Raw genomic sequence first — 12,537 nt, forward strand, 5'->3', positions numbered from 1 at the left:
CTAATCTTTGAAAGCTGTGACAGAAGAACTTTGATAAATTCTGCTGTGGATCTTTAAAATGTTGTTCTCCAATATGGATGGCATCTCTCAGGTGAGGACTATCCAGGTCTTATCTTAGCCCTACCTTCCCTGCTGACTTGAGCTAGGTCAGCCAGGTGGCTGGGGTGCAGGACATGCACTCACTGGCGAAGAGGTGGTGTGGAGAGTGAGCTGGGGAAGGTCAGTTCTCAAAATCCTCCAGCATGTGTTTAATTTCTTTAATTAAAGTTGTTCCTTTGAACTCAATAAAGCTCTTCTGCAGCATAAAGCGTGGCAGTATGTGCCTTTGTAGGACTCTGACCTCGCTCTATTTTTAATCAAATAAAATGAAAGACTTTTCTGCAGTTTTGTTGTTGTTAATTGCCTTCCAGACATAGAAACATAGTTTTGCTTTTAGTCATTCAAATGTTCGAGATGTTGGAAACAAAAATAATCAGGAAACCTTTACTGGGTTCATTTTCTTAATTTCTCTGTCTGAATGCATCCATCTGTCAAAACATTCTTGTGCAAAACACGTAACATGAGGTACAGGTTTTGAATTCTTTCTGTGCATAGTTGGCTAATTTGTACAAAACCCACTTAAAATAGAACTAATTTTCCTTTTTGTGCTTTTTCAAGTTACTACATGGATGCTTTCCACAGATGGCAGAGATCCATGATACTGCCAGTCTTAAATTTTATCACAAATTTACAAGCCAGGATTTGAAATTACATGAAATTCAAGAAATCTCTTTTTTCTGAGCCTTTGGGTTCCATCTAGTTTACATTTTCAACTTTTCCTTGTACCTCCATAGCTAGGTCCTTAATTTCTAATATAAATGAGATTCCAACATAATGGTTCCTCTCCAAAAGGTAGAATGAGCAGAACGTTAGGCAAAATTTCAGCTATCCCTTTGATAAATTTGCCGGATTTAGAATTAGAATGATGTGTTAGAATTATGTCCCTTTCTTTGGAAAACTAATTCTTAACTCCATTCAGCTCTGTTGAAAGTTCTATGTCTACATGAGATTAAGATTAGCATTTTAATAATTTCTTAACCAATGAACTGTAAGTGCTGGGAACATTCCAAAGAGGGTCGAATTTATTAGTGATTAGTATAATCTCTCTTTCTCATTCTAGTAGGGGAAACCTGATCTGTCTTATTTTTATGGCTCACAAAATTAAGTAAAATAAATCATCAGTGGAGGAATTGTTTGGCTTTGGTTTTGATTAGTTTGGAGAACTATCTCGTGCTTGTTCACAGTTTTGCCACAGTGTGATTGTGTCTCACAGAAATTGTCCTGCAATTATTTTGTTTTCAAAACGTAGTCCTGATCCTGCAAACACATCATATATTTTCATGAGATGACGTAGACACTCTCACAATGCCAAATTCTATTTTTGTTTTCTCCATAGTGTAGCAAGAATGTAATTCCAAACCAACAACCTTTAAAATATGCATTCAATTTTATACGTTCAATGTACCCTACTGACATTAAGCATGTGTTAGTGTTTCCAAAAACGGGGTCTGAATCTGCTGACTCTCCAGAAAAAAGCAGTATTTGTCCTGTGATCTTAATAACATTATTTGCATAAATAGTACTCAGTTGAATAAGGAATTATAAAGGTGTATATACATTTAGCAGTGAAGGTGCTGTGTCTTCTCTGCCATAGAGATAGGAATTTAAGTAAGGAGTATTAGGAATTTTAGCTGGGGGTTTTTCTTCTGTTCATCCTTGTGGATAAGCGAAACACAGATATTAAAATGCAGTTAGTGTTCATCATCCATTATTCACCAAGTGACCTTAATAAGCCATTTTCAATGTCATGTAAAATGTTTCAGAGACTTGAATGGTTCTGGCAGCTTTTCTCACAGAAATACAGCTAAATTCAAGGAAGAGTATGGAAGACTGCCTAAACTGTATCACTTTGGTTAACCAACCTCGGCAAGGATTTATTCCCTGAAATGGATGGGATTTTGATGGATTACGTTAGTACCAGGTAGTGTTTTAATTAAACCTCTATCCTGCTGTTGAGAAAGAAAGCTTTACAATCAGTGAATTAAAAATAGTCCTTTCTTTTGGGGAAAGAGAGGAGGAAGGGTGGAGGTGATGCTTCAAGATGCAGCAAGTTTCTCACCAACCACAGCATGGAAGAAAACTCTTGCTTGAGCAACTTAGAGACTCTTCACTCAATCTTCCTCAGGCACAGCTCTTTGCTGAAGTCAGCAATCCCTGTGCTGCAGTTTCTTCTTGAAGCAGGTCAGGGACAAGAAGTTAGTACAAGTGATGTTTTTATTCCTCCTCTGATTGCCCTCCCTTTCTCTGCTTCAGCCCAAGAACCCCTGCATTTGGCTGTAGACTTTGGGAAGGGAACAGTTGGCAGCAGAGCGTGATCAAAAAGTGCATGCTGCATCTGGACCTACAGGTCTTCTCTGGCCTGTTTATCCACTCCTTGCCCCATCTGCAGTTTCAGCCGTGAAGTCAGAGGTGGTTTGCTTCATAAACACTCCAGCTTTTCCCTTAAATGGAAATATCAGGTTGCATATAGATTTCACATCAATGCTTTCCTTTTTCCTCAGTCTTTCATATTACTTCTGTGGGTGCTAACAGAGTCAGTCTTCCTATGATACCTGAAGTAAAAATCCTACAAAACTCCATGTAAAACAAATGTGATTTTATAGATGTAACTTTATCTTTGATACTTGCCACCAAACATACCCCATCCAGCATAAAACTGAAAGTTTAGAGTGCCTGAAGGCTACAAAAACTCTTAAAACAAGCCTACAAAATACTGACATTTATTAATGACGAGAATATTAAAAATCTTTCTTCAGCCAAGAAAGACCTGAAGTTACCACCCGGAATAGTGGTTTGCCTTTACAATATTTACAGCATCCAAATTCCTGTCAAAATTTGTCTGTGGTTTGTTTTTTGGGGCTAGACATCTGCTCTACATCAAACTCCTCAAATGAATACTGTATTAGCAGATATTTAAGTATAGTCATTCAAAAGAAATGTAAAAGCAGAAAAGCAGGCAAAACGCTCATGACTTCAAGGCTCACTTCAAAGGCTGGAGACCTCTGTACTCAGCTGGTGAGAGGGACAGGTGAGAGCAGTGTGAGTTTAAAGGGGTCACGGTCGAAGCCAGCAGAAAAGAGAAAGTCAACCAACTCCCAGTTTGGTTAAGAAAATTGTCCTTAATCCATCTTACTCTTGAAGGGCAGAATGTTACTTTGGGAGTGTTAATTATTTACCTTGTAATTAAAAATGAACCAATTACTAACCAAGTCAGGATCTGTAGAATTTAACTAAGAATCTAATTTACAACTCATTTTCTGAAGGCTGAGTGTAAAATTGTTCATTAAAAAGCTCTTAACGCCTCTTTTTGTTTTGAATATGTTCTTAGACTATAACGTGCTGTTTTCTAGAACCCTTGAAACTGATCTAGAGAGTTGGACATTCTGCTAATGAAATCTCTGGGAAGGTAGAAGGTGCATTGATGCATATTCACATCCCAAATCTTTGTTCTTGAGGACTTGGCCATTCAGATTTTTGCTCTGATAATTGAATAGCTCAGCTTTTGAATCAATGTTGTGCAGACATGCATGGATACTCTAGCTCTCCAGTATCTTGAAAAAAATGTGAAACAGTGAATAAGAGATATATAGACAGGAGGCATTATTTGCTTGCTCAGTGCTATCTACTGCTTTATTTTTGTGCTTATTTCACTTCTGTGCTATAATTTAGATTTTTAGAATTATCTTTTGAACTACTGCATAAGAGAAAAAGGAAAGAAAATCAGTTCTGCAGGTAGTAGCCACATATAGATGCATTCATTGTGTATCATACACATGAATTGTCTTCACTTGCACAAGTGAAAGCTTATTACTAGTAAGAACAAAAAAAGTAGAGTGAAAACAGCCTAGTCTTGTAGTTTCTGTTTTATCTACTTTGCAGTGACTTCAGATCTGCTGCAGGGAATCAAGATAAACAGAAAATACTTATTATTGATAAAGACTAATGAGTCCTGTGTTTTCTTTGTTTCTCTAACCAGTTTTTCATTTTTTATTTAATGGACCACCACAGTGCTGTGGACTGTGAGTTGTAAACCCTACATAGAGATGTTAATTTGTTGAATGAAAGATTTTCATTAATGTTTTTCAAAATCATGGAAACTTTTCCACTGCTCATATCTTTCACCTAACTTGTTTTTGTTGAGATCTCATGTGTCAGACTTCTAGGAAGATTTTCCATGTGGTACTGGGTAGGAAGGATAGAGATCCAAGAACTCTATGAATAGTCAGAGGGCGGAAGAGCATATGCAACAATACTCCATAGCTGAAAATATTTCCATTGAAAAAATGACTATAGGGTAAAAATGAGAGGTGGGTGTCAGATTGCATAAGTTTTTTCTTTTCTCTCCATGTGCAGATTAGCTCAAAATCTTCCATTCCCTTTTGCCTTGCAAATGCAACAGTATCCCTGACATTCAAGGAGAGAGTAATTTAATTTGCTGTGCTGTCTTAATCAGGGACTTATGTGCAGTAAAATCTGACATTTTTATCTAGATGTTATTATGTAAAGCAATGAGCTGGGGGACCAGGTTCATGTTACAACTGTTGACAGCTAATGTTTTTCAGTAAGTCATGCAGCAGCAGAGGAGTGCCACTTTCCCGTTCCCACCGTACTGCTGAGCCACTGCTGCAAGGGTGACAATGTGTAACAATGGAGGTTGGAAAGATAAAATTGAAGTTGACATGAAAAGCGTGTGACAAAGAAGCCCTACAACTGATACCCATAGCTGAAAAATCTGTGCGAAACTTGTTCACCACCTGACTGATACCCAAAGAGAGTTACATTATTCTTTTCGTTGAAGAAGATTGGTGAGCACTCCTCAATAAATTCCAAAGGCAGGCCTGTAATGAAGTGGAGCTGATGCAAGTTGGCACAGTTTTAAAATTCACCATATGTTCTAGTTCAGTTAAGATGTATTTCTGTTGCTTTATGCTTTTTGCATCCTTGATCTGCAAGACTAATAAATAGGGTGTGATCTCTTGCAGTTACCATTGCAGTGTCAATGGCACTAAGCTGTTTTGGCCTGAATACCTGTAATAAGACACCTGAATACCTGCAATTAGAAATGCAAATATTGTTCTCGTTGAGCAGTCCAAAATCAAGCAATGCTGCTGACTTCAACAAGCTTTGTAGCCAGCCAAGAAACATGCAACAAAGTGTAGCATTTTCAACATTAGTCATGTCCAATGGTATTTACAGCTTTTCTAGCTCATCACTTCACCTAAAACATATGGGAACACAGGCCTGACCAGAGAAGTTATGTACTCATTTTGACCTAGCCGGTTTAATCAATGTGACTATATTTCCTACTACCTGAAGCTCCTGAAAGCTTTGTTAAGCATAATGCATTACAATAATCCAATTTAGATGTGACAAAAATTATTGTTCTTCTGCCAAGGCATCTACTGAACTGAAGATTGTCTTTCCCAAAGTAAGGGTCACAACCTTCAGTGGGACTGCAAGCCTAACAGTAGTGTAATTATTTATGCTAGTGTAATGAGGCTGATGAAAGTGGGATTTACTGCCAGAAACAAGCTGAGGAGATTTTTATGGGTCTGACTAGACTATTCTGAACAGGAGCGCTTGCTCTTCAAATCCTACCCTTTCTCCAGCCCCTGATTCAGACCTTAGAGATGCTTTTTTAGGAGGGTGAGAAAATTAATATTTTCAAATCTATTCTACTTATTGCAGTCTCTGAATCTGCTAAATTTTAGTTTAGATTAATATTTTCTTCAGCTCCTGTGATAAATATGGGAAGCATTAGAAAAAAATCTGTAGGCTCCTAATTGGTTTCCAGTGATTCATTCAGCACATTTATAAATAGGAAAAAAAAAAAGCGAACAAGAGAGAGGAGAGTCTTTAGAACATACACTGCCCATTTTACCCAGTGGCCAAAACATTTTTGTAGTACGTAATTAATACTAGTTTGTCAGTGGTGAACTCAGTGTTGAAGTAAATTTCTTAGCCTGTTTCCTACCTTCTAGTGTTATTCTTCCTTGGATTCTGAAGAGTGGGTTAGAGAAACCTTATCTGCAGATAAGCAATGGGCATTTGTTCTCTCTTTTTATCTTCTAATTCTCTGTTCAACATCCATGTCATAGAGCACAAGGACAGTTGACATAATTTATTATTTCAATTTTTAGAAATTAATAGCTTCAATAGTATGGTAGTTGGAGTTCAGATGTTCCTTCATGCAAAGAGGGAGTCCATTATAATGCTAGAGATCGTGTGGTAAACTATAAATTAAATGGTGGTCCTGGAATGCACAGACATCACCTTTGACTGCAACTGCAGACTCAGTGAGGTCTCCGTGATGTACATGCAATTAAACCTGGTCATTGTCTCTGAATAAAATTAAGAGTAGTAAAGCAAATTTCAGAATAATGTAAGTAAGTATTACCCTACTTTTTTTAGACTACATCTTAGCAATCTTTTATCATACACTAGATTCTTAATCACTGTCAACTCACTATACATTCCTTTTCAGTAAAGAACAGTGATGTTATGCAATGTTACTATGTAGATCATACCCTGTTTTTTCTAGTCCTATTTTGAGAAAATACATCTGAGTAAAACTACATCTTTGGTGATGCTAAGTCTTCCCCCAGCAGTTAACATTTCATCTTTATTTATGTGACGTGACTTTATGCTTTGCAGTTTTGGCAGATGGGGGAATGATTTTCTTCACATTTTTCATATGGTGAAGAATTTACAGGAGCTAGTTTAGCAATAGCAAGCGGAGGAGGCTTTGATTTGTTTACCTAACATATGTGTCACACATAAAAGGCAATGTCCTTCCACTGTAGTTGTTAATAACTAGCTGTTCCAAAGGGATTTGTGCCAACACAAAATCCACCACCACAATTAGCAGCAATAGGAACTTCAGCTGGCAGCAGCAGTGAAGGCAGTACAGATTAAATGACTCTGTGAACTGTCCCTCCAAATTAAAACTGATGTACATTGGCAAAAAATAAGAAAACTCACACCACTGTTACTCCTTACACTCTATTCTACTCTGGTAATAATTAGAGAAAACAGTGCTGTCTGGGACTCGCTATTTTTCACATGACATAGATTCACCCCATTAATGACCAGAATCTGAGTATTCATACCAATAAAACACCTCACATTACAAAAACCTATAGATGACTTTCAAATGCTTGAGGATACAAATAACCTTTTGGAGAAGGTTAATTTGTAGAGGCATTTGTCAGTTAGGTACCCGTTACTGACTTCCAGCTGGTGTTGCACATGTACTTCCAAAAAGTCTGCTTAGCAATTCCACTAAATGACATTCAAGAAATTATTTTTTTCTGCATAGAAAATCTTCCAGGAGCTACAAAATCTCTACAAAATAGCATTCATGATAATACCTCTGTAGTATACCATATGATCTTGGTCTAGAGCAGGTAATTGTCAGAGCTGCAATAACAAACCCTCCCTCTTTTCATGAACAATGGCTGAATTAGGCTACTCTCTCTACAAAAAAAAATAAATGAAAAAAAATAGTGTAATGAGGATTTGAATAAGTATTTTATTGTACAATATTAACTGATAGAATGGCCCAAGTTTCTTTGGAGTGATTCACAGTTTTCTGTCTCACAGTTTCCTGTATGACATACTTTCAAAATACGAATTATTTTCCACAGTTTAAATGAACCCCTAGCGATGCGCTAGAGCACCTCAGAAATATTTTAGGCTTAAGAGTTTTCCAAACCTAGCCTTTGAATTCATGAACACAGTAAAACATCTGATTTGTAGGTCAGAGTGTGCAAAAAGCACAGCTGTTAACCATGACCTTGAATAGGCTTTGCAGCTGCAGTTCTGTTGCAGCATTAAGAGTGACACATCTTTGTAGCATTATGCACTTTGGGAAATGACGTATCTTAAACTCCGGCTTTGCATCCCATTCCTTGTATTTATTATGGACAGAATTAAATCTCGCAAGCCAATCAAACATGTCAGTCCTCTCCTGGTCATTCTGAAAGCACAGGGCAACCAAAAGACAGAAGCTTTGCAAATGTACAGGGAACACCATGTAGTTTTGTCAGTAACTTTAGTATGTGCATGACTAGGTATGTGCCAAATTTACGCACATTAATTTGGACACTTTTGATGTAGAGTTCTCAGGACTAGAGCAATTGCTTTGGTGTTAACAGTTAAAAGATTCCATGTAAATAGATGCCTGGTGCCATACTCCAACAGTAGTTAGATGTTCCAGTGATAACAGTTTGCCAGGATGCAAGGCTAGTGGAAAAAAAGCCAAATCCAATTAAAATGTATCATCAGGTAAACGTGCATTTTGGCAGCAGGACAGAATTATTCACTCCAGGCTTAATTCAGGACACAAAGCAAACACTTCTCTTCATAAGAAATGTGACCTGTTACCAGCAGCGTATGCTAAACTGTGCATCTAGCCAGTTAGGTCCACCAGCACCACATCAGGAGACACTAATTCTACAGAATATTACCTATACAAATCAGATGCAATTTCCCCCAGTATAACTGTTCCCTGATGAGTGCCCAAGTACTGGGCTAACCCAATGGATCATTTGTTCAAGCTCAGGGAAGCTCAATCTAAGTCGTAACAGCACTGAAGGCCACCATACGCCACAACTGAAGCCTACAATTCTTTTAAACAGCCTTGCTAGCCTGTTTGAACTTCTTGAAGCCACTGGAAGGTATCTACAGGCTTGTGAGCAGATTAGAAAATTACACCACTCCCAGAAATGTAACAAATCAGAATAAAACCCAAACCCCCACATTTGCTTATTGGCTGTAACACAAGACCTTCAAGCCAGGAAAGGACTAAAAAGTAGAACATTGCAAGCTTGGGTTTATCAGTATAGACACAAGACATCTAACTAAAGGCACGATATAGAGGACTGTTCCTGTCAGAGTTGACAAGAAACAGCCTGAAGATGAACAATAATATAAAGGGTCAAGACATCCCTTCCCAATATAAGCTGGTGATGTAGAGTGTCTGTAAAAGCAGGGTTTACTTCTTAAAGAAACTGTCTGTTAAAGAAAAGGACACAGGATATTCTTGATTCATCTTGTTCCAGAACTTTATCATGTGTAAATCTGCATAGTCTGCATATAACATTTTGTACAGTGAAAAAAGGTCAGTATAAAAATACTGCTCTCATTCTTTGTCCATATTATGAGAAAAGCACAGTTTATCATAACAGGAAATAATCCTTTATTATAAAATCTGCATGTAAACAAGTAACAAATTAATAGAATAACAGTTAATGGAAGTGCAAATTAACTTCATAAAATGGTATCTGTTCTGTATTTAACTATATATATATAATATATAATTTGTTTTCTCCCATTCTAATGTGGTTCTAGTCCCCCCTCCCCACATTTAAGTTTAAAAAGATTTATCATTGCTTGCTTTATACTAAAAAGAGTGTACGAGCCTGCGTACAAGTTTAAGTTTTGCTCTGCAAACTAGACGAGTCTATGGTGATACTTATCATCATCCTTTCTTATCTTTGCATCTCTGGTATCCACAGGACAAGAGGATATATAACATATGTACACAGTGAAAATGTGGGCATGTCAAGCCACTTGTTTAAAGTTAGTTCATTTACTTGCACACATTGAAACTTAAACCATTTATCAATGAAGCAGACATTGTAGTGTAACTTCCAGACTTGCTTGCGCACCTTAAGGCATGAACGAGAGTCTCAATTGATAAGTCACTCTTGTTATCACCATGAGGATCGTCTATACACTTCTCATAACAGTCAAATGCTTGTTCACCACCCATGTGCAACATCTGGCTTGCTGAAAGCTTCTAAAGCACAGATAAGTCATGGCAAGACTTTGATTTTGCTTTGAAAGCCATCTTCTTGTTGTTCTTTGCCACAATTCTCCCAAGGAATCGCTTTGCCTTTTTGCCTATGCTTTCTCTTCTTTTTGTGTTGGCCATTCTCCTAGCGTTGTCTTCTTTACTGTCTTTACGAAGTCTAATTTGCCGAACAATACCTTCAAACAGGTCCTTGACATTATGATGAAGAGCAGCTGAAGTCTCGATGAACTTGCAGTCAAACACAACGGCACAGGCCCGTCCCTCTGGATGGAAAGAGAAAAAGGGAGATGAGTGGAGATAGACTTTTTTCTTTATATATACTGGCAGAGAAACAAAACAAAAATTGACTTTAAGTAAGGAAAAAGCCTTTAATGCCATGCAAGTGCTTTACTACGTGGTAGGAAAGTCCAAATTTGCACTCATGGTTTTGCCCCCTTACTCTTCTTGGCTTTTTTGTGGTATGGTCAGAGTTCTCATTAGACCAATGCTACTGAATATAAGGCAACAATAGTCCTCTAGGCAGACCATCCCAGTATTGTTTAAGAGCTAAAGCTGATAGAGGAGAGGCACTTGGATACATGCTTGCTGTTTGATAGGAAACAGCGTGAGGTACAGAAAGAAATGGTTTTTATTTCTTCTGGAAGTTGTTGAGCAATTCTGTACCTCTACCTTGCTGTAATAACAAGTGAGTTTTCCACACTAGCTACAAATGAAGCTGATACAGTCCCCAAGGTCAAGTCATTGAACAGATCGCTAGAGGTCATGAAGTTGTACACCATTGGGTTTGACTAGGACTGCGTTCAAAATGCAAGACGCTCAATGGCCCAGACATAAGCACGTAACTCTGGAACATTGCTGCGGTGCAAATTTCCATGTTCTACTTGGCAAAGTTGTAAACCTGAGCAAAGTACTGATGTCGTGACTAGGACAGGTCAACCATGCACTGCCACCAGCCTGAAAAAAAGTAGTAATCTCCTGATGAACTCCAGTCAGTTCCCTGTGCAGGCATTTAACACAGGGAACATGGCAAAAACAGACAGCAAGAGATGGTTCATCATCACAAGGCACCGCTATTTCAGAGTATTCTTCCCAGTGAAACAAAAAAACAAAACCACCAAATGTTTAAATAAGTGAAATTAATACTGTGGTGTTGGCAGTGATTACTGTGCTCTAGTTACGGAAATGCTAGCTGGAACTAGCTGAGAAAATTCTCACTGATCACGACTGGAGAACACATATAAAAAGACTTCAAGTTGTGAGCCTGGCCCCACCAGCTCCACCCAAACATGACGGAATCACTTCCAGAAGAAAGAGAATAGTGCAGGCTGTACGAGATCACCCTTTCCAAAGGCTGCCTGGGTTCTATGATATGGCCTTCCTTTCCCTTAAAAAGCATAGCTCGAGCTACCAGATCTTGAGACTGGCGAGTGCTGCTGCACACATAACATACAATTAAACCCTTTCTGTTAACACCGACCAAAAAATGAATCGTACACAAACAGTATGCTAAAGCTGCGGGTCTGACGCATTTCTTTTCTCTTGCACTGCAGTTCAGAGCATTGCTCTGCACAGTCACAAATCTTCCCCCGCCACCATCTCCACTGTTTCCTGTGGTACCAAGTCCCTCAGCATGAAACAGCTCCGTTTCTCCAGCGTGCCTCAGAATCATACATTTTTCTACATCAAAACTGGACCATTTCTCTCAGCTGTGATCCTCCATAGCCTTTGCTGCTAATTAGACATTACTGTGTAAATGAACAGTGTCTCTTACCATCAACTGAGACTTCCCGGGACCTGACCAGGTCGCTTTTATTGCCCACAAGAATAATAGGAATGTCTTCCGTTTGCCTTGCTCTTCTTAGCTGGATTCTTAGCTCAGAAGCTTTTTCAAAACTAACTTTGTCGGTCACTGAGTATACAATAATATAGGCATCTCCCATTTTCATACAGTGGTTCTGAAGCCATTGGCTGTCATCCTAAAACAAAAGGGAAAAAACAGATTTATTGCACTGGAAAGTCTATTCAATGCTGATTAATGATTTAATTATTGTAAGCATCTTAAGGATATTTTTCTCAGCTTTTATAATAAAAGTAAGCTAAACACCCATTATTTCCTTTATATAGATTTTGTTATTTAAAATATATCACAAAACCAAGTTCTCTTGTTTCCAGAAATAATATCAGGTCTGCACTGATCAGATTGTGAATCTCTAATTTTACAGTAATTCCCTGGGCTGCTCATGTAAGCTGCTGCTTATTCAAAGCATTAAGGGATTCCCTCTCCAGCCCTATTCAGGTTTTTAAACTGCCTGCCTAGCTACAGGAAATTAATTGCAGGAGAGAGCAAAGGCAGCGTGAATTCTATTTTTTAATGTCACTTTGTTAACGTTACTGATCCGATCAAAGAAATAGGCAGGCATAGTTGTTGTGTTTCTGCTTTTTTTAAAAGAGTGAACCGCTGACCAAGCCACTAAAAAAAAAAAAAAAAAATCTCAAATCTGTAAGTACCTGCTCCCATATATCAAACACCACGAGAGACGCTTCTTCCCCGTCCACTACAATTGATCTGTCGTAGGTATTTCCTACGGAAAGAGAAAGTTCAGAAAAAAGTAAGTTACTTT

General features: G+C 38.1%; 1 protein-coding gene across 1 annotated transcript in view; it reads right to left on the bottom strand.

Moving 5' to 3' along the window:
* Positions 1 to 9,901: 9,901 nt before the first annotated feature.
* The window catches only part of RRAD (RRAD, Ras related glycolysis inhibitor and calcium channel regulator), a 5,826-nt gene continuing 3,190 nt past the window's right edge, over positions 9,902 to 12,537 (bottom strand). The window contains exons 2-4 of the mRNA XM_009635931.2: positions 12,425 to 12,498; positions 11,688 to 11,892; positions 9,902 to 10,179 (exon numbers count right to left, since the gene is read on the bottom strand). Coding sequence (XP_009634226.1) covers positions 9,902 to 10,179; positions 11,688 to 11,892; positions 12,425 to 12,498 — 557 coding nt within the window. The remainder of the gene's footprint in view (positions 10,180 to 11,687; positions 11,893 to 12,424; positions 12,499 to 12,537) is intronic.

Source organism: Egretta garzetta, unplaced genomic scaffold, assembly GCF_000687185.1.
Source record: "Egretta garzetta isolate BGI_Z169 unplaced genomic scaffold, ASM68718v1 scaffold23, whole genome shotgun sequence".
Classification (NCBI taxonomy): Eukaryota; Metazoa; Chordata; class Aves; order Pelecaniformes; family Ardeidae; genus Egretta; species Egretta garzetta.